We start from the raw sequence: 22,140 nt of genomic DNA on the forward strand, positions 1-22,140 counted from the left end.
TTGTGAGAGAAAAGCAGCCCAAAAATACTTTAATAAATAGATAAATAAAAAGATCTGTTCTATATCTTCCCACCTTGCTGCCTGAGAGTCTCATGCAGGTGATGTTGAGCCTAGTTTTGGAAATCTCTTGCCTTTTTGGCCTGGGGGACTTCAGCATCCATGCTGAGGCCACATTAGTTGGAGTAACTGAGAAATTACGGCCACCATGAAAACTGTTGTTGTTAATGTATAGTTATTTTAATGCATACATATTTTTAATGTATAATGTATTTGTGGCCCAATATATTCAAGGTGGTGTTTAACAAGTAAGAGAAAGAGCTGTTCTGCACTGGACATTACAAAAGCGATCTGTGAATGTAGGAGCCTTCTGTAATGCATTTGTCATGAAGAAGAATAAAATAACTTGGTGCCTGGTGATGGAAATACACATGGGACCTTCTAACCTTAGGTGGATTGGGTGAAGGGAAGTGCCATAGCTCATGTTTTGCATGCAGGAGATCCCAGTTTCTTTTCCCATTTTCAGGTATGATTGGAAAAGGCTCCTGTAGGAAACCTTGAAGAGACCACCTGTCAGCCAGTGTACTGTAGACCATACTGATGATCTGATACAGAATCAGCAGCTTCCTATGTTCCAGTGCAGTCCTCTCATTCTTGGGGAAATGCTGAAGATGAAGCAGTTCAGATAACTGCTAGAGTGCAGATGATAGAAAACAAGGGTCAACTCCGACCAAACATGGCTTAGAGCCTATTTGGGAACATACTGTATGGCTGATTTGGGAGCCAAGAAATTTCACTTCACTGCCAGCATTGCACCAGCAGAATGCTATCTGGCAATGCCATTCCAGTTTGTTAGGAGAATTGTTCAGCCTCCTATTAATGAACTTGTGAAACTATCAAAAGCCTACTGTGACTTATTTATGAAGGATAAAATTGCTTCTGTCCTCTGAGATGTCATATTGCAGGGGTTGCCAATCTTTTGGGGCCTGTGGGCACCTGTTGAATTCTGAGAAAGAGTTATGGACACCAGTCACAGTTCATCCCCCCCCCGCGTGCACACACACACACACACACACAGTACAAATACTTTCACATGCATATATACAATATACACCCTAGGGATACAGAAGAAAGTCAGTTCCCACTTAAAGGTACATGTACCAAATTTTTTACACAAACTGAAACACAGCCATCCCGCAAAATTTGCAATTCTGTGGTTTTTGTAATGCAGTTCTCCAGCCAAGTAATGTGCCCATAAAATGCATATACTGATGAAAATAACATACAAAAATGCACTGTATTAGGGAAAACAGCTTGGCAGAAGTGTATATATATATATTAGGCAACATTGCATACAAAAATGTGTATAGTAGGAGAAATTTGCACTAAAATGCTGATGAATTTTCATGACTTTTTTTTAATTTCTGCTGTGGAAATGTGATGAACTGGCCTTATGATTGGAAGGATGAGAAACTGGGAGTAACTGAAATTGACGTATTCACCCAGCCTTTCCCAACCTTTGGGTCCCCAGATGTAGCTGGACTACAACTCCCATCCTCCCCAGCCAGCATGGCCAATGGTCAGGAATTTTGGGAACTGTAGTCCAGCAACGTCTGGGGACCCAAAGGGTGGGAAAGGCTGTATTCACCCATTCATATACACACAACACTTTAGGCTTGAAAAGTGTTTTAACTTTTTATTCCCAGTCTAATGGGAGGGGTGCTTCCTGGAGAATGCAGGTGCAACAATTAGGCTTGATAAAAGGTAATAGAAGGGTTTTTTCATGCCTAACTGCAGAAGGGAGGAGGACTTTTGGGGAGTCTGAACTAACCCTTCCTTCTCCAGCTGCAACCACCACACCGAAAATGTCCCTCCACCTGTACAATTAGGGTGGAAAGAAGCCTTCTACTGGAGCCAATAGAAGGATTTTTTCCCAACCTAATTATGATGAAGGGAAGTCCTCTGGTGATGGTGGGGAGTCACAGATGTGATTCCCCCATTGAAAATGTCCCTTCCCCATTGCAATTAGGCTGTAAAGAAGCCGTCTATTGTAACCAATAGCAGGTTTCTTTCAAGCCTACTTGTAGCACGTGTGTGTGTCTGTGTCTGTGTATTAACCTGTTCCTCTCCTAAATACCCCCTGAACCACAATTAGGCTTGGAAAAACCTTTTGTTGGCTAGAATAGATGGCTCTTTCTAATATCAGCTGAAGGAAGAACACTATGGGTACTGCATTGGTGACCCCTGCCTTATTGATTACAGAGTCTGTTCTAGACATGCATCTACTATTGTTAATCACAGCTTTACAGATGGATTTTCATTTTTTCCACCTGAGGACAAGTGCAAGGTAGTTAAGCCACAATGTCGCATACTGATCTTTGCCATTCTTCATTTTTAACTTCAGGGTTTGGAACTAAGCTTAAGTTGTTTCTGAGCCATCTTAATTTGATCTAAACCCCTCCCAGCCCCTGTAATGAGCCACCGCTTCTCCTCCATGCTTCCCTTTAAACTAGGGATTGAAGATTGTGCTGCAATTTGACACAAAGAAGATCCAGGCCTTCTCAAACATCATAGTCCCTGATCAGCTAGCTTATACAGGAGCAACAGTTATGAGCCCAGTAACATCTCTTAACACCTACATTCCTGCCTTGACTGCACTTGGCATTTGTTATTTTAATACTTATATGTATATATATATTATAAATTATAATTCTTGCATTATATTATTTTATTTTATTATTAAATTTATATCACATCCTTCCTCCCGAAGGGAGCATGATAAGGAACATAAAACCCAATAGAAAGTTAATTGCAAACATAAAGAAGAAATATTTGTATTTTGTTTTAAGAGGAAGTAAGGGCTTTCACTTCCAACATTTCAACTATTCCAATAAAATAACATAACAAACATAGTAGGTTTGTTCATTTGTTTCTTGTAAAATTTGTGCAGGCAAAGGGATACGTACACATTATAAACCAAGTCAGAATGGAAACAGGTGGTAGTTGGTATAACATCATGTTCATATAGATTTCCTGAATAGATTGATGAACCCACTTAGTAATTCCTAAGAACAGACAGGAGAAACAAATGTGGTTAAACTGTGTTGCCTAAACAATTACATCGTTAGTTCCATTGACCAGCATCAGTTATGGTGGCAACAAGAGGAACATTAAAGAGGGTGATAATGGCTCAGTCACAAGACTCAAATAGTTAAGATTTTAGTAAGATAAAGCCAACAACTTGAACTTCAAATAGCAGCTTTTAATCATTTTGAAAGGACTTACATCGGTGACTTTTTAAGTGATGAGCACTTACTTGATTAACCTTTGTGTTCATTAGTTGTCAATCAGAGGGCAACGTCTTTTATGTTCTGTTGGGCATTAACCCAAAATAGAAATCTGGTAACATAAAAGCCATTGATGTTTAGACACATCATTGAAATTGGCAAATAGCATTTTTCCCGCACATTTAGGGGATTCATTGCGAAGGTCTAACGTGTAATGCATAGAATATTATTTAGCTAATTTGAAAAGAAATATGCAAAATCTTAAGAAGATTTTGTAAGTGCTCTCAGTCAAAGTGGTTCAAGGATGTGGTTACAGTCTCGAGGTATCCAAGCTTAAGAGAAGATGGGCTAGATTTTATTGTTGTTGATCATGTACATTTTACTTCTAGTATGAAAGTACTATACAGTGGACTGAATCTGTTCCTTGTATACTAGGGAACTAAGGATGATGAAACAAGCTGGACAATAGCTAGAGTGCAAGTGGCAAAACATGTGCTATGAAGCTGACCAAACACAAGTGAGAACACACCATTGTGTGTATTACATGGCAGTGATGGCAGCAAAGAAGGCCCACTTCTCTGCCTCCAACACATGTCCAAGTAGCTGTCCAGCCGACACCCACTGTGACCTGTTGCAAGGCACTTTGAAGGTAAAGTTGCTTGCCTCTATAGCAATTGTGATACCACATTTATTGAGGTCTCCTGTGACATCATGGGATCAGTTTCAGTTTATGTGGCCTGATGATGTGGACAAGGTGCTTGCAATGATGCATCCAGCCACATTCTCTCTTGCTCCTCTTGGGTTATTAAAGTCATCCTGAGGAGGTATGACTAAATGGATTCAGTATATGGTCAACACATCATTGTAAGAGGAAGTTGTCCCAGCAATCTTGAAAGAGGCAGTGATTCAGCTACTCCTGAAAAAGCCCATCCTGGACCCATTCCAGTATAGCTTCAGACCTGCTTTGGCTTTTGATACCATTGACCATAGCATCCTCCTGAACCAACTAGTTGAGATGCGTATTGGGGGCACTGTTTTGCAGTGGTTCTGATCCTATCTGCAGGGTCGGTTTCATAGAATAGCATTGGGTGATTGCCTTTTGGCCCCTCTAACAGTTGTACTGTGGGGTGCCCCAGGAACCATCCCGTTTCCAATGCTATTTAAAATTTATATGAAGCCATTGGGAGCAGTCATTAGGAGTTATGGGGCAAGATGTCATCAGTACACTGATGATACCCAGTGTTCTTCTCTGTAACATCTTAATCAGAAGAGACTGTACTGCACTGGTGCATTGGATGAGTACCAAGAAACTGAGCCTGAATCCTGGAAAGAAGCTGTGCATGTGTGGTTCCCAAGTACAGAAAATTGTTCAAGTACCTGCTTTTGACAGAGTTATACTCCCCCTGAAGGAGCAGGTTTATAGTGTTTGGGTGCTCCTGGGTGCATCTCTTGTCACTAGAGGTCCTGGTGACTTCAGTGGCTAGTGCCTTCTGTCAACTTTGGCTTCTGGACTGGAATAGCTTGACCATTGTCATCCATGGGAAAGCGATCTCCAGGTTTGACTACTGCAATGCATTCTGTGTGGGGCAGTCCCTGAGGTATGTTTTTATTGCTGATACAATCACTTCAGATTGTCTCATGGGAAGTGAGTCATAAATTAATTAAATAAATCAAATCCAAAGGTCCCCTTCTTCTGGTGGAGGAAGACGTCTGGAATCAATGTAACCCCTAAAGGTGACGGGTGTTTGCAGAGGTCAGCTGCTCTGAGTTGTGGGTATCTTAGTTTAGATATGGAACATTCTTGACTCCCAGCTGCCACATCTGCCTAGAGTTGTGGTGCCCTGGGAAAAGGTGGGGCAGGAAAGCCTTGTCATGACTCTCAGGCCATGCCTTATGTCCCTTGGAATGGGCAGGGTTCAGCTCATCTAAGGTTGAAGTTAAGTTAGCTTCCTGCACTACTCATTTCCCCCACAGCTTGACTTCAACCCAGCACTTGTATTTCACCTCTCTTTTCCTGGGTCTGGTCACAACTGAAGTTAAGACTGGAGAAATGAAAGAAACCAAAACTGACATATTTTCTCATCCTAACAAGGAATCAGTTAATGAAAAGTACAGTTTTCATGCATGTGGGTGTGATAGATATTCTAGAACTAATCCCTGTTTTATTTGTGGTCCAAGCTATACAGGGCAGATTTTTGTCTTCATGCAGTTGCATAATATAGTCCATGGACCAAAAAAAAAAAAACCTGCGGTTTACTCTGAATAATACTGTAAATATGACTGCTTAATGGTCATGTGTGTTTCTGTTCTAGGAAATCAGTATAAAAGATCAGGTGCATCCATTTATTTATATTAAAATGTACAAGCTGCTTTTACATTCAAAAAAGTCCTTCAAAGGAAAGAATAAAATACAATTAAAAATCAATCAAATAATTCCATTAAACAATAACAAATAAGATCTGAAGCAGCACAAGAAAAAGAATAAAATCAGCAACAGAACTAGTCAATTGGGGTGAGTGGAGGGCACCTAATAAAAGAAGGGTCCTGAAAGGGGAGTACTATCCCATCCAAAACAGGCTGTATTTCTGATCTTAGATCCCTTGATCAGAGCCTCTCTGTCTTGTCTTGATGGAGTATCAGCTTGTTAGTCCACATCAAATCCATCACTTGACATGTCAATTGAGAACATCTATTGCCTCTCTGGAATTTGATGTTAAGGAGGGAGTTAAGACAATCTCTCCCAGCAATTTCATGAAGGTGCTTAACAGCATGGGACAAGATAGAACCCTGTAGGAACCCTATTGGTGTATTCAGGCTCCTTATTGTCCAGTGAGATTTATAGTTTGGCTTCATGGTCTCTGCATCCACTTTGCCATAGAGAAATTCACCCCCATCCCCAAAACATACAAAAGCAAAAGGTTTTTTTATATCTGGATTGGAAGCATTTGAAAGAAACAATTGTGGCAGTTAACTCAAACAGAGAAGATATTTGTCAGTCAAAAGACTGGTTGTTTGGATGGTTCGGGCACACAATTTACAACAAGAAGAGTTTGATCAAAAGCAAGGAGCAGCTTTTGTGCAGCCAGTGGCCATATAATTCACATAAGCCCCTTACAGTCACCTCTGTACATTAAGTCTATGTGTGGTGAGAATCAGGACTGTGCTTCCTGCCCCTGCCCCTGCCCCTGCCATCCCACCACCAGCACCAATACTTCTGGTTTGGCATGACATCTATGTCATGCCTATGTGCATACAGATGAAGGCATGTAGGCTCTCCATGCAGTCAAGAACCATGATTACTCAGGACTCCTAGTCATGCAAGAGTCTACATGTGTATAGCTGTACATGAGCAGTGCCCCTTTTTCAGATATTACACTTGGACTCACAATGTCAAGGGTGATGTGCTCAACTTCAGGGGCAGGACCAGCAGTTCTACTCCCCCCTCATAAGAACATAAGAAGAGCCTGCTGGATCAGGCCATTGGCCTATCTAATCCAGTATCCTGTTCTCACAGTGGCCAATCAGTTACCAATGGGAAGCCCACAAGCAGCACCTGAGTGCAAGAGCACTCTCCCCTCTTGTGGTTTCCAGCAACTGGTTTTCAGAAGCATGCTGCCTCTGACTAGGGTGGCAGAGCACAGCCATCATGGCTAGTAGCCATTGATAGCCTTGTCCTCCATGAGTTTGTCTAAACCTCTTTTAAAGCCATCCAAGTTGGTGGCCATCATTGCCTCTTTTGGGAGCAAATTCCATAGTTTAACTATGCGCTGAGTAGAGAAGTACTTCCTTTTGTCTGTCCTGAATCTTCCAGCATGCAGCTTCATTGGATGTCTATGAGTTCTAGTGTTATGTAAAAAGGTAAAGGTGTCCCCGCACTTGTAGCGCGAGTCGTTTCCAACTCTTAGGGTGACGACTTGCAACATTTACTAGGCAGACCATATATATGGGGTGGGATTGCCAGTTCCCAGCCTTTCTTTACCCCCCAGCATATGCTGGGTACTCATTTTACCGACCACGGATGGATGGAAGGCTGAGTGGACCTCAACCCCTTTTACCGGAGATTCGACTTCCTCCTTTCATTGGAATCGAACTCCGGCCTGGCTGCGTTACCTATCTACTTGCTCCATGCCATGCATAAATTTATACACTTCTATCATGTCCCTTCTTATTTGCCTTTTCTCTAAACTAAAAAGCTCCAAATACTGCAACCTTTCCTTACAGGGGAGTTGCTCCATCCCCTGGATCATTCTGGCTGCCTTTTTCTGAACTTTTTCCAACTCTACGATATCCTTTTTGAGGTGAGGTGACCAGAACTGTACACAGTAGTCCAATCTGTGGCCTCACCACAGATTTATGTAATGGCATTATGATATTGGCAGTTTTATTTTGAATACCTTTTCTAATCATCCCCAGCCTTTTTCACAGCCACTGCACCCTGGGTTGACATCTTCAACAAGCTATCCACTACAATTCCTCCACATTTTTAATCTATGTGTGGAGATGGCCATCTGTAAAGGGTTCTACTTTTGTAGCAATCAATGAGAATGTCATCAAGAGTACAGCTTTAATGCTTAAAAAAACCTTCTGTGCATGTGATTATAAAGCAACTGGCTTCAAGTGCTTCTTTCCTGAGCATGCACATGCAGAATCCCATTTGATATTCCGGCCCGGAGCAGGACTTCTGGAGGAAATGGTGCCCAGTAGTGTAGCTGAATATTACCAGCTGGACAAATTTGTATTTTTGCAAGATGTGGTGACATCAGAAAGACAGTTGTGACAATGCTATGTCACTACTAATAGCATGGTGCTGATATTTATTATTTTTAAGAAATCTGTTCTGCTTTTCCCCTCCAATGGAACCCATCAAAGCAGCTAACAAAATATAAAAAACAAACATAAAAATGATGCCATCATTTGAAACAACTAGACATTACAGTTTTGCCATGATGTAGCAGTACAGCAAATTGAATCTACATTATGGGTGGGCATGGCCAGCCTGTGTAGCACTGGCTTGTGGGAGTTTGCACCATAGACAGACAAAGGAGACCTGTGGACTTGGCTGTAATATAAAGCTGGATCAACACTCCTGTCTCACTTTGAAGTGCCACACTGCTGCCTGCTCCCCAGCTCAGTAAATGAGAGCTCAGTACACACCTAGGTATGGGGAGCTACATATATTCTGAAGAGCACACTAGAAAGGCACTCTTTCGTCATTTGGACTTATGCTGCACTTGCTAAAAAGGTTGGGCACCAGTTTTCAAAACAATTTGCTAGTCACCATGATCAGATGTAGCAAAACAGTGATACACAAAGTTGTTACGTGGCACAAAAAGTGGAGGGGAAAAAGAGCACCTACAAATGATCTGAATGCCTTTCTCAAGGTCTTTTAGCTTCTACAGTTCCAGTTATGTTGGCAGAAGCCTACAGCTCTGAAATAGTGGAGTAAGCAGGTGCAATGGAAATGCAGCTGACAGGCAGTAGAGCAGAACAGAGTCCCACCCACCTGCCCATTGGGCTCAAATAGGATAGTGCTAGAGATATGTTAGTGCACAGGCATTAGGCAATTCAGCAGGCATCATTAGCAATTACTACCTTCATTGTGGAAGTAATTCCTTCCCTGTGAGTATGGGGCTTCAACAAAGAAAACCTTACTATTTCTCCCAAGAGCTTTTTATAACTTTGCAAATGTTTACCATCAAAGCAAGACAACATTTAGGAGCTCCTCCCCTCCACCAAAAAAAGCATGAACCCGTGAGTTTTGCCTTGAGTGTTTAAAATAGAAATGCTAGCTTATTATGGAAATATGATGTTGAAATCTACACAAGGAAAGAATTGTATTTTTACTGTTTGAAACTGCAGTCATTTTTAGATTGTGAATAGGAACAATTTAGCATTTAATTTTAGAAAGTTTGCAGTGTATGATATTTCTGGATGATTGGAACACCTATGTATGATGCAATGATTCTATATCTGGCACAAGTTTCCTGTAAGCAGATCCTAGGTACTTGAGTGGGTGGACGTCTGCACCTACATAGAACTTAACTGACCACAGAGGGCCTCTGACTTGGGTGCAACCATCATTGGGTAAAGTGAAGCTGGAAGACATGCATTTAGCTGTATAATCTTTGCACACAGACTGTTCAAATATTACAGTATGTGATGACGCAAGCCCAGATTTCAACTTCCAGGGGGAGTTAGCCTGTTGCAGCACAAGCAACTGTCTTATGGCACCTTAAAGTTTATCAAGTACCAGGTTTGGCAGCAATACCATCCTCATGGGACAGATAACTATATGCTTTTTGTTGTTGTTTACTTGTAGGCATGTTAAATTAGCCAGATATTCAGAGGTATTTCCAGTGTGTTTGAGTGTGTCTGTGTGACGGAGGGAGGGAGATGTTTGCCCAGCATTCCTGTTCTTAGAATGAGATAAAAACCTGAACATTTTATATCTGACAAAAATAGATAGCTTTGATTTACTTTGAATTGCGACTGTTCATATGTTCACTTAATAACCATGGGTGATAGGGCCTCACCTGAACTATACATTGAAAACAATATTATACCACTTTAAACAGTTGTGGCTTCCCCCAAAGAATCCTAGGAACTATAGTTTGTTAAGGGTGCTAGGAATTGGTAGGAGACCTCTGTTCCACCCTCACAGAGCTACAATTTCCAGAGTATTTTAACAATCAACACCTCTTGCCAGGGAACTCTGAGAATGCTGGCTTTTTGAAGAGAACAGGGGTCTCCTAACAACGCTCAGTCCCCTTAACAAGCTACAGTTCCCAGGATTCATTGGGGGAAGCCAAGACCTTTTAAAGTCTTGAAATATATCATGCAGATGGGGCCTAAGTTTTACTCAAAGTATATTTATTAAAATCAATGAGCTTAAATTATTTGTATTCATTGATTTCATTGGGTCTACTCTTGGGTGCATATCACCCAACTGTTATAAGTTAAAGGCTAACAAGGCCAGCCAAACATAGTCAGTATCCCATCAAAGAATATACTCACTTCCTGGGTGGGGGAGCCCATCAGGAGTGATTTTTGTTTGTTTGTTTAACCTACTTGCAAAATTAAACTTTATGAAAACTATTCAATGTAAACCTACTCAGAATAGACCCACTGAAGTTAACTGACATGACTAACTTAGAGTTGTTTATTTCAGTGGGTCTACTTTGAGTAGGACTTAGTTGAATGCAACTCTATGAATGTATTTAATTTTAAAGAACCACTTTTCTTTATAAGACACACAAGACACAAGACATAAGACACACAAAACAAATCCAACTACTGCAATCAATAACATTACTTGGCACACATATTTTCTTTTTTAAATAAAAATGTTGTAACCAGTAACAAGATATCTGCCTACATTTACCAGAGCTCAGACAGGATGGCTTATTAGTTGTTTCCTTATCCTTTCTTTGCATATCCTGAACATGAAAACTCAGTTCCAGATTCTTGACTCATGCAGCATCCAGAAAGATAACATTTGCTATCACATCTCCTTGTGGTGGGAAAGAAACACTTCAGGTATACTCTCAACTCCAGTTCTCTACTCTTGATTCAATAACTTTTTGGACAATGCAAATATTTGCAAATCACTCTTAGCATTACAGCCCGTGGCAATTTGACATACTGAGCTATTCTATTAATAAGCCTTCCTTACTTCTAATAGTTTGATAAATCAAACTGGTAAAAATCTTGAAGTGTATGCAGACATGCCCTCTCTAGGATGCACACCTTAACTTGGTTAGGAGGTTTGAGAGTGTCAAAAAAGCTGAGAGCAATGTTTTCAGGAGTCTAGACCAAGAGACTAGACTCCTAGCAGGGGCACCCAAGATGGAATGGTCAAAGCTGTGACACCAGACTAAGATGCATCCAAACTCAAAGGAAAGCAATGGTAAACCACCTCTGAATACCTCTTACCACGAAAACCCTATGAACAGAGTATCAAAAATGCAACACAAGATAGTGTTGGAAGATGAGACCCCCAGGTCAGAAGGCACTCACCGAGCTACTGGGGAAGAACAAAGGACAAGTACGAGTAGCGCTGTGACCAATGATGCAGCTGGGTCAAAGCCGAAAGAAAGCCCAGAGGCTGATGCACACAGATGTGAAAGGAGAGTCCGGAGTTGTACGACGCAGACAATAGGAACATGGGATGTGAGAAGCATGAACCAGGGAAAGTTAGAAATTGTCAAGCAAGAAATGGAACGTATCAATATTACAGTACTTGGCGTGAGTGAATTAAAATGGATGGGAATGGGACATTTTCAATCAGAGAATTACAAAATATTTTATGCAGGAAATGAGAAATTAAGGAGAAATGGGGTTGCTTTAATAGTGAGAAGAGATGTAGCAAAAGCAATTAGGAGCTATAACACAAGGTCTGAGCGAGTTAAGTCAATGATATTAAACGGGAAACCTATTAACATAGCCATCATCCAAGTCTACTCTCCAACGGCAAACACAGAAGAAGAGGAATTGGAGAGATTTTACGCAGAAGTACAGGAAGAAATTGATCACACACCAAAACACGATGTGCTGATAATCATGGGAGACTGGAATGCAAAAGTAGGGAACAGAGAAGAACTAGGAATTGTGGGGAAATGCGGCTTAGGAGATAGAAATGAAACAGTTAATTGAATTAAATTAAATTACGCTTAACGTCTGTCTCAGGAAAACAGTTTATTGAATTCTGTGAAGCCAATACAGTTGGGCCCTGCTTTTCAGCACCTTGCTTTTCAGCGTTCTGCTAATATGGCACGAGCCCCATCCTCTGCTCCCTTCTTCTTCTCTGGGAGTGGTGGCACAATCAGCTGTAGCGGGTGATCAGCTGTAGCATGGGGAGATTCAGGGGCCGGCACGCTACAGCTGTAGTGCGGGGAGCTCCAGCCGCCACGCTCCAGCTGACAGTGCTTGGCCCCTGAAGCTCCCCACACTACAGCTGATTGCGTGCTCCAGCTGCTCATAGAATCATAGAATAGTAGAGTTGGAAGGGGCCTATAAGGCCATCAAGTCCAATCCCCTGCACAATGCAGGAATCCAAATCAAAGCATTTCCGACAGATGGCTGTCCAGCTGCCTCTTGAATGTCTCCAGTGTTGGAGAGCCCACTACCTTTCTAGGTAATTGATTCCATTGCCGTTTGGGTCTAACAGGAAGTTTTTCCTGATGTCCAGTCGAAGTCTGGCTTCCTGCAACTTGAGCCCATTATTCCGTGTTGTGCACTCTGGGATGATCAAGAAGAGATCCCGGCCCTCCTCTATGTGACAACTTTTTATGTACTTGAAGAGTGCTATCCTATCTCCCCTCAGTCTTCTCTTCTCCAGGCTAAACATGCCCAGTTCTTTCAGTCTCTCCTCATAGGGCTTGGTTTCCAGTCCTCTGATCATCCTTGTTGCCCTCCTCTGAACCTGTTCCAGTTTGTCTGCATCCTTCTTGAAGTGCAGAGACCAGAACTGGATGCACTATTCAAGATGAGGCCTAACCAGTGCTGAATAGAAGGGAACTAATACTTCACGCGACCTGGAAACTATACTTCTGTTAATGCAGCCTAAAATAGCATTTGCCTTTTTTTGCAGCCACATCACACTGTTGGCTCATATTCAGCTTGTAATCAATGACAATTCCAAGATCCTTCTCACATGTTGTATTGCTGAGCGAAGTATCCCCCATCTTATAACTGTGCATTTGTTTCTTTTTACTAAGTGTAGAACTTTGCATTTATCCCTGTTGAATTGCATTCTGTTGTTTTCAGCCTATCAAGGTCTCTTTGAATTTTGTTTCTGTCTTCCATGGTGTTAGCTATGCCCCCCAATTTTGTATCATCTGCAAATTTGATAAGCATGCTCTGTACCTCCTCATCCAAGCTGTTAATAAAAATGTTGAAGAGCACTGCACCCAGGACCAAGCCCTGTGGTACTTGTTACTTCTGCCCAGTTTGAGAAGGAATCATTGATAAGCACTCTTTGAGTACGATTCTGGAGCCAACTGTGGACCCACCTGATAGTTGTTCCATTCAGCCCACATTTAGCTGGCTTGCTAATCAGAATATCATGGGGCACTTTGTCAAAAGCTTTGCTGATGTCGAGATATTATGTCCACAGCATTGCCACAGTCTACAAGGGAGGTTACCTGATCAAAAAATGAGATAAGATTAGTTTGGCAGGATTTGTTCCTCATAAATCCATATTGGCTCCTAGTAATCACTGCATTGTTTTCAAGGTGCTTCCATATTGACTGCTTTATAATATGCTCCAAAGTTTTTCCAGCTCCAGCTAACAGCACTTGGCTACAGCTGATCGCGCACTATGGCTGTAGCACCGGTGCAGCAGCAGGCTTCGCTTGCTCGCTCTCTTTCTGGATGGGATATGTTCCACTTTTCAGTGATTTTCAATTTTCGGCGGGGGTCTGGAACCTAACCTGCTGTATGAGTGGGGCCCTACTGTAATTGGTTTCTTGCAAACACATTTTTTGAGAAACTGAAAACATGACTGTACACATGGACATCACCAAATGGTCAATGTAGGAATCAAATTGATTACATAATTGGTAGCAGAAGATGGAGAAGTTCCATACTTTCTGTGAAAACAAGACCAGGAGCAGATTGCAGTACAGATCATGAACTGCTACTGTGAAAAATCAGAGTAAAGGTAAAGAAGAACAACAAAGCAATCATAATGCCAAAATACCATTTAAATAACATCCTAGAAGCATATAAAATATAAAGATCAGATAGGAACAGATTTGAGGCTTTAAAATTAGTTGTGAGAGAACCAGAAGAACTGATTGAGGTCAGAGACATCATCAGGGAAGAATGCAAAAAGGCAATACCTCTAGTTAAAAAGAGAGAAAGAACTCACTGGATGACTGAAGAAACTCTTTAAATGGTTAAAGAGAAAGGGAAAGCAAAAGCAACAGGAGATAGAAACACAGTCAGAACCCTAAATGCAACAATACAGCGACTAGTACGTAGGGACAAAGAGAGCTATTACAATAGTTATTGTATTAAAATATAAGAGGACAACAAAAAGAGTAGAACAAGAGCCCTATTCCAAAAGATTAGAGAATTTAAAGGGAAATTTAAACCAAGAGTAGGGATGTTGAATAATCAACAGGAGAACACACTGACTGACCGAGATAAAATAAAAGGAAGATGGAAGCAGTACAATAGGGCCCCACTTTACGGCATTCCGCTTTATGGCACTTTGTTCATGCGGCGGTTTTCAGTTAAGGAAAGGCCCCGCATTATGGTGCTGGTTCTGCTTTTACGGCAGTTTTTTTCCATCGCGCGCCATTTTGACGTCATTTTGATGTCATTTTGATGTCATTTTCGTGCAACGCCACCCATTATAGTCTATGGGCCCCCGCTTTACGGCGATTTCCGCTTTATGGCGGGGGCCAGGTCCCTAACCCGCCATATTAGCGTAGCCCTACTGTACACTGAAGAACTCTATAAAAGAGATGCAAGGATGACAGATTCATTCATGGAGGAACCATATGATGAAGAACCAGACATTTTAGAATGTGAGGTGAAAGCTGCTCTTAAAATACTTGGAAGAAACAAATCACCAGGAACAGATGGCATACCAATAGAGTTCCTACAGGCTACTGAGACTGAATCTGTCCAAATTTGGACAAAAAATTGTCAACAAATATGGAAAACTAAACAATGGCCCACAGACTGGAAGCATTCAATATACATCCCAATTCCAAAGAAGGGATCCCAGGCAATTGAGTAATTATCGAACTATTGCCTTAATATTCCATGCAAGTAATGCAATGCTCAAGATTCTACAACAAAGGCTGTTACCATATATGGAGCGAGAAATGCCAGACGCCTAAGCTGGGTCACAAACATACATTAAATAATAGAACGGACCAAGGAATTTCAGAAGGAAATCACCCTGTGCTTTATAGATTACAGCAAAGCCTTTGTCTGTGTAGATCATGAAAAACTATGGAATGCTTTAAAAGAAATGGGGGTGCCACAGCATCTGATTGTCCTGATGCGCAACATATACTCCGGAGAAGAGGCTACTGTAAGGACAGAATATGGAGAAACCAATTGGTTCCCAATCGGAAAGGGTGTGAGACAGTGATGTATTTTATCACCCTATTTGTTTAATCTATACACAGAACATATCATATGGAAAGCAGGATTGAACCAAGATGAAGGAGGTGTGAAAATTGGAGGGTGAAATAAAAATAATTTAAGATATGTGGACGATACCATACTACTAGCAGAAACCAGTAATGATTTGAAATGAATGCTGATGAAAGTTAGAGGAAAGCACAAAAGCAGAACTACAGCTGAATGTCAAGAAGACTAAAGTAATGACAACAGAAGATTTATGTAACTTTAAAGTTGACAACGAGGACATTGAACTTGTCAAGGATTATCAATACCTTGGCACAGTCCTTAACCAAAATGGAGACAATAGTCAAGAAATCAGAAGAAGGCTAGGACTGGAGAGGGCAGCTATCGGAGAACTAGAATAGGTCCTCAAATGCAAAGATGCATCACTGAACGCTAAAGTCAGGAACATTCAGACTATGGTATTCCCAATCTATATGCATGGATGTGAAAGTTGGACAGTGAAAAAAGTGGATAAGAGAAAAATCAACTCAATTGAAATGTGGTCTTGGAGGAGAGCTTTGCACATACCATGGACTGCAAAAAAGAGAAATAATTGAGTGTTAGAACAAATTAAACAAGAACTATCACTAGAAGGTAAAATGATGAAACAGGTTATCATACTTTGGACACATCATGAAAAGACATGATTCACTAGAAAAGACAATAATGCTGGGAAAAACAGGGAGGAGAAAAAGAGGATGGCCAAACAAGAGATGGATTGATTTCATAAAGGAAGCCACAGACCCGAACTTACAAGATCTGAACGGGGTGGTTTGTGACAGATGCTATTGGAGGTCGCTGATTCATAGGGTCACCATAAGTCATAATCAACTTGAAGGTACATAACAACAACATACAGATATGAGTCATTTGAGTGGTGAGCCCACTTGCTTTGGAAATCTGTTTTGTTTAGATATACAGTATTTTCTTCCAGAGGAAACAGAACACAGCTGTATATAGAATAAATTCTTCAAAGTCTTCAAAGTTTTTTTAAAAATGTTTTTAAAGTTGTTTTGTTTGAATGTATTTTATTTCTGTTTTTATGATTTTTATTTCTGTTTTTGTGATATTTTAAAGTGTTTTTAGTGGTTTTGTTTGCCGCCCTGGGCTCCTGCTGGGAGGAAGGGTGGGATATATAGATCAAATAATAAAATAAAATAAATTGTCTGAAAACAGTGATGTCACTAACCCATCTTCCTGTCCTCAATAAAGCGGTTTTTCAGGAGTTCAAAAATCACTTCTGCTTAAAAGGGAGATAAAGAGTGAGTGAATGTTCTTTTAAATGAATTAATGTATAGGTAGTAGTTTCAAAATACATAAAAATAAACAAACAAAAAAGATGGAGTGATACATGGAGTGAGGGGCAAGGTGGACTACTGAATCAGTGCATTGCAAACATGACAGAAAGCATGCTTGAGGCATGAGAGAAATGAATATAGTGAGACCTGAACTGCATTTACATCTTTACTGCTGTTATGAAATGCATGAAAATAGATACAGTTCCAAAAAGAAGAGTCTTTACTTTGATCAGTTCGTTTTAAACATAATTCTCCAGACTGGTTCTTTTTGGAACATAGACAAAGCCCTCTTAATGTAAAGATTATGAAGCAGTAGCTGAAGGGCAATCGCTATCATCAGAATTTGTAATACAACCCACAGAGATCTTAAAGAATGAGTTGAAACATGTAAACTACAAAAGTGGAGGTGCTAAAATCAGGGGGGGGGAGTGAGGAGGGCCTTATAATAGTTTCCCTCCCCTCATTTGATTGACACATCACTCCCCTTGGGCAAGCTTTAAACAGAAATATATTTTCTCTTGAAGATTATGAACATACTCTATGGGGTTTTTTATGGTTTGCACATGACAACATCTCCTTTTCCAGTAGACCTATACTGTCTAGATAAATTTGTATACCGCTTAATTGTAAGAAAACTTCTAAGCAGAGCTTGTTGGTTTACATGAAAGGAAACAGGTATTTAAGCAGCTCTGCATGCCATTTATTTATTATATGAAACAGCAATACAATATGGATATTAACATGTACACAGCACTTGCCTTATATTAAAATCCCAGAGCAACAAATTTATTTAACAATATTTGTATTTTTAAAAATTAAGTATGACATGCCCATTGAAGATAAAAACTTTAATGGTTAAGTATATTCTTTTTGTATTTTTCTCTTTTGTACACTTGTGATGTTTTTGCATATTTTGTGTATTTATAATACTAAAAAAGAAGAGGGTGGGACTAGCCTTGCTGACCTAGAAAAGCTGGGGTTGTGTCCAATGTAAAGTCACTTAGTAATATACTTTTTCTGCTGGTGAAATGTTTTGCACCAGTGGACCATTGTTGCCCAAGAGAAAGCATAAGCAGGTTGTTTGTAACTTTGTTGAGCAATAGATTGTGCATTCTGAGTTCCCACTAGCCTGAATGTTCTGTTGAATTCTTCTGTTTTGCAACATTGAAACTCAACCATCTACAAGAGCCCTTGAGCAGAGCTTGGAAGAATACTTTTAAAAAGTAATAAATTACAGTTACAACTACATGGCCCCAAAAAGTAGTAATTACTGTTACAATTACAATTGGTCTGAAAGTAACTGATTACTTTACTTTTCCTCCAAAGTAATCACTACAATGACATTTCAGTTACTTAAAAAAATGCCTACAAGGTGCTGGCCTTGGCTGCTGCACATCTAAGTAGCCTAAAACAACATTAAAAATAAACACACACATACAGAGGTAGTAGAATAATTATTTTTATTCATAAGATAGCAATGGTGGTCTCTCCGCTGGTAAGGGTGGTGGGGAGGGAGGCAAAGGCCACTACTCAGATCTTTGCACATCAAACCAAGTGCAACCCCACCCACCCACTCAGCCAGCAAACATAATCTCTCTCACTTAACCACCTCCTGGACCTTGCCCTGCCACCAACTAAGGGACACTCACTCAAGCAAACATTTCCCCCTGAGATGCAAAAAAGTTAAAATACTCCAAATGCAGCACAGTAACCAGAGGCTGGTGGAGGCCACTTTGTGTGCCAAGTGCAAACACAGTATTCTCCCTCCCTCCCTCCCTCCCTCCCTCTCCCTCTCTCTCTCTCTCTCTCTCTCTCTCTCTCTCTCTCTCTCTCTCTCTCTCTCTCTCTCTCTCTCTCTCTCTCTCTCTCACACACACACACACACACACACACACACACACACACACACACACACACACACACACACACACACACACACACACACACGTACGTTGTCATCTTTCACCTCCACAGTTCATCTCCATTCTGCTGCTGCCCCTTTCTCCTCCTTTATCCACGTTCTTGACCTCCGGATCCTTTTTCCCTCCACTCCATTCTTCACCACCACTATTCATTTTTTAAAATAATTGTTTTCTCCACTCCACTCCTTATCACTCTCCGCCTCCTCCCTTGTCGCCTCCTACCCACCCACAGAGCATGAGGGAAGAGCGACACTGCAAAGAAATCCAGTTTGAGGCACATGGTTTTCATCCACAAATCAGAGGAGCAGAAGACTTCCCCTGCTCCCCCCCCAAGTAATGCCCAAAAGTAATTCTGGAAACGTTACAATTACTCCACAAAAGTAGTAAAATTACTCCTAGTTCTATTATAATCAAAATGTAAAGGAATTACCCACTCATTACTCAAAAAAGTAATGAATTACAAGTAATTCTTTACTTGTGACTAGTTACTTCCAAGCTCTGCCCTTGAGCTACCAAACAGAGAACATTGGACCCAGCCCCTGGAGTTTTAATAACCGGAGGTATGTGTTTTAAAGCTGACAAGTGAAAGCAAAGCTGCATTCACTAAGCGTGGGGAGTGGGATCATGCCTGGTCGCCTTGCCCCAATCGTCACACCTTCTGCTGCATACACTGGAGTCAGGTTGAAGCCAGCAACCACAATCCCACTCTCACCCTCACCCTCCACGTATTCAGCCAACATAGTTTTATTATATGAGTCGAGTGACAATCGCTGAAAGAATGTTTAGAAACAAAGTGGGAAAGGGAAAAATAGGAAAGGAACTATTGGCCAGCCTGGAAGTGACATCACAGAATACCATCCAGTAGGTGCATGTGACACTACTGTGTAATCTTTCCCACAGAAAACAGAGGTTGTTGGGAGCAAAAAAATAACTCTAGTAACCATGGTAAGCAGACTGATTCCTGGGAAATGGTTATTTATTTGGAACTGGGGGCAGTATCATCTGGGCAGATGTATGATGTCTGTGCATCCTCTTGAAAGAAAGTTGGTGTCTGGGAATATTTAATTGTGAAAACAGCAGAACAGCTGAAGGGTAATTAATCTGCATTAGGTGATCTTTGGGACCCATAAAAGTTGGTCAACTAAAAGATAGCTCCCTATTTTGTTCTGTGGGAGTTACATGGCAACAAGTGTCTACAGAAGTCTCATTAGTGTTTTCTTTGTACCACAGAGGGTTGATGAGACTAAGAATCTGCTGTGGTTTAGAAGCAGCCACAACTCTCTCTCCCCTCCCCCTTCCTTCCAGAGAACAATCAAGCTAACATCTGAGCCAGTGGTAACCTCAAGCATTTGCCTTAATGTTTGCTCAGCAATAGTGTGGAGCCCCAAGAGCCAATGGGAAGGTTTTGTACAGCTGCCTTTACATATAGTTCAGTATGTACCTGCTATTTCCTGTTCATTAGCTAGAGAAATGAAATACAGTTCTTTTGATAAGAGGCACTTGGGCTCAAGATCACTGCTCCAGTCTTTCAAGTGTAGATTTCAGACTGTTTACAGTTGAACAAGCTAGCACAGTGTCAGTTGTAATGCACTCTTAGTTACTTAGTGCTTTCTCCTCTGTGTACTGAAAGTAAATAACCTGGAACGACAATATACATGCACTCACATTGTTATACCTTTGTTTAAAGACTGAACCGGCAAAAACCAGATAATCCTGATGTATTTGTCACACTCTACCCGTCTCCCCACATCAATCTGTGGTCAGTAAAGGAAGCCACAAGGACAAAATTAGTATACATGCACACAGCATGCACTCATTTAAAAGCAGTCGCCACTCAGGTGCAGTGGTTAAGGTGCTGGACCATGACCTGGGAGACCAGGATTCGAATCCCCACACAGCCATGAAGCTCACTGGGTGAACTTGGGCCACTCACTGCCTCTCAGCCTCAGAGGAAGGCAATGGTAAATCCCCTCTGAATACCGCTTACCATGAAAACCCTATTCATAGGGTTGCCATAAGTTGGGATGGACTTGAAGGCAGTCCATTTCCATTTTCCACTCATAACTTGGCAGCAGAGTCTGATCAATGTAAGAAGTGATACGCAATCCACATTGCAAGCTGGAAAGAAAGGGACCACATAGATCTGGAGATGAGACTGTACTGACCAGGCACAAAAGACATTGGCATGCCCACAGCCAGTGCTTAGGAGAAGATCAAATGGAAGGAGACACAATGCATGTTGGATCCAACAGGGATTGTGACAGAAGGATCTTGAGAAGTCATTGGCATCCCCTCCTGCATAGTGGCTGCCACAGCACCCATAATCGATCTGGTTCATCATTCTCTCAATCAACAACCCTACCAATAGCTATATTACATTGAACACTTTTTAAAAGTAGGGTACACAGCAAGTGCCAGAGTTCAGTTTCCTAAATCAATGTGCTGGAAAAAGAGGAAGGGTGACAATTAAGGAGGACACTTCCTAACCTCTGCAAGAAACTTGGAAGAATAGCATCCACCTCCCTCCTGTCATCATTCAGGATGAGTAGTCATATTAGTCTGCTGTAGGAAAAACAGCAGAGCTCTCCAGTCCTTACATTTGCAACAGTAAAAGTGTATCTGATAACAAATGTTGTATATCTTCTATGCCCCCCACGCTGCTGACTCCAACAAATAATTCCACTAAATACAAATACTTCTTACACTATCAGCACTCTGCTTCTGTTACATAGGAGACTGCACAGGCAGGCAATCTAGATCCTTGTATGCCTAAAGCCAGGCTTCATAAGCGAGCACTTTTAATTATTAGGTGGCGTACACAGTTCTCCTCCTTTCCATTTTATCCTCTCAACAACCCTGTGAGGTAGTTTAGGCTGGGAGACTGTGCCTGGCCCATGGTCACCCAGTAAGCTTCATGGCTGAGTGGGGGATTTGAACACTGGTCTCCCAGGTCCTAGTCTGACACTCTAATCACTACACTACACTGGCTCCATATGATCTGCATCTGACAACCCTTTTTGCCTTCTCAATTGCTAAGGTTTTTCACTTACACACTGGCTACAAGACATCACTGAACTGAAAAAAGTTTCACTTACATAGGCCAATGTCACTCCAGAATATCCTGTAGTTTGCTTAAGGTTCTTTCACTTTGTAGTGAATGATGCAGTGTTAACGTGTCTTATTTGCATGAGACCACAATTTTGAATGTAAGCAGTTTACAAGTGTGAATGTTGTCTGTCATATGCTGTCCTAAGGAAATATGGCCTAGAGCTTAGATTATGTGTCGTATCTTTCTTAAAGCTAAACCTGTGCTTATTCATGCCAGAGGGAATATGCTGGCATCTGTCCACTGCAGTGTCAAATGTGATGTAAATGCACTAAGTGCCATGCACCCTCTGCATGAGCAGGCACTGGGTTGCAATTACAGGCACCTATCACTGGGTGGGTTGCAATTAAGCATCACTTACAGAAGAGTTGGGTGTGGAGGAA

General features: G+C 41.3%; 1 protein-coding gene across 12 annotated transcripts in view; it reads left to right on the forward strand.

Moving 5' to 3' along the window:
• Positions 1-22,140, forward strand: part of ADGRV1 (adhesion G protein-coupled receptor V1) — a 432,032-nt gene that overhangs the window by 317,334 nt on the left and 92,558 nt on the right. For 2 of the 12 annotated variants that reach the window (XM_061622202.1, XM_061622203.1), the window contains one exon: positions 524-1,368. The exons of the other annotated variants lie outside the window; for them this stretch is intronic. Coding sequence is in view for 1 of the 2 variants with exons in the window: in XM_061622203.1 (XP_061478187.1) it covers positions 524-548 (25 nt within the window). In the remaining variant the exon portion in view is untranslated. Of the gene's footprint in view, positions 1-523; positions 1,369-22,140 lie in introns of those variants that run through there. 12 annotated transcript variants of the gene reach the window in all.

This window comes from Rhineura floridana, chromosome 1 (assembly GCF_030035675.1).
Source record: "Rhineura floridana isolate rRhiFlo1 chromosome 1, rRhiFlo1.hap2, whole genome shotgun sequence".
NCBI lineage: Eukaryota > Metazoa > Chordata > Lepidosauria > Squamata > Rhineuridae > Rhineura > Rhineura floridana.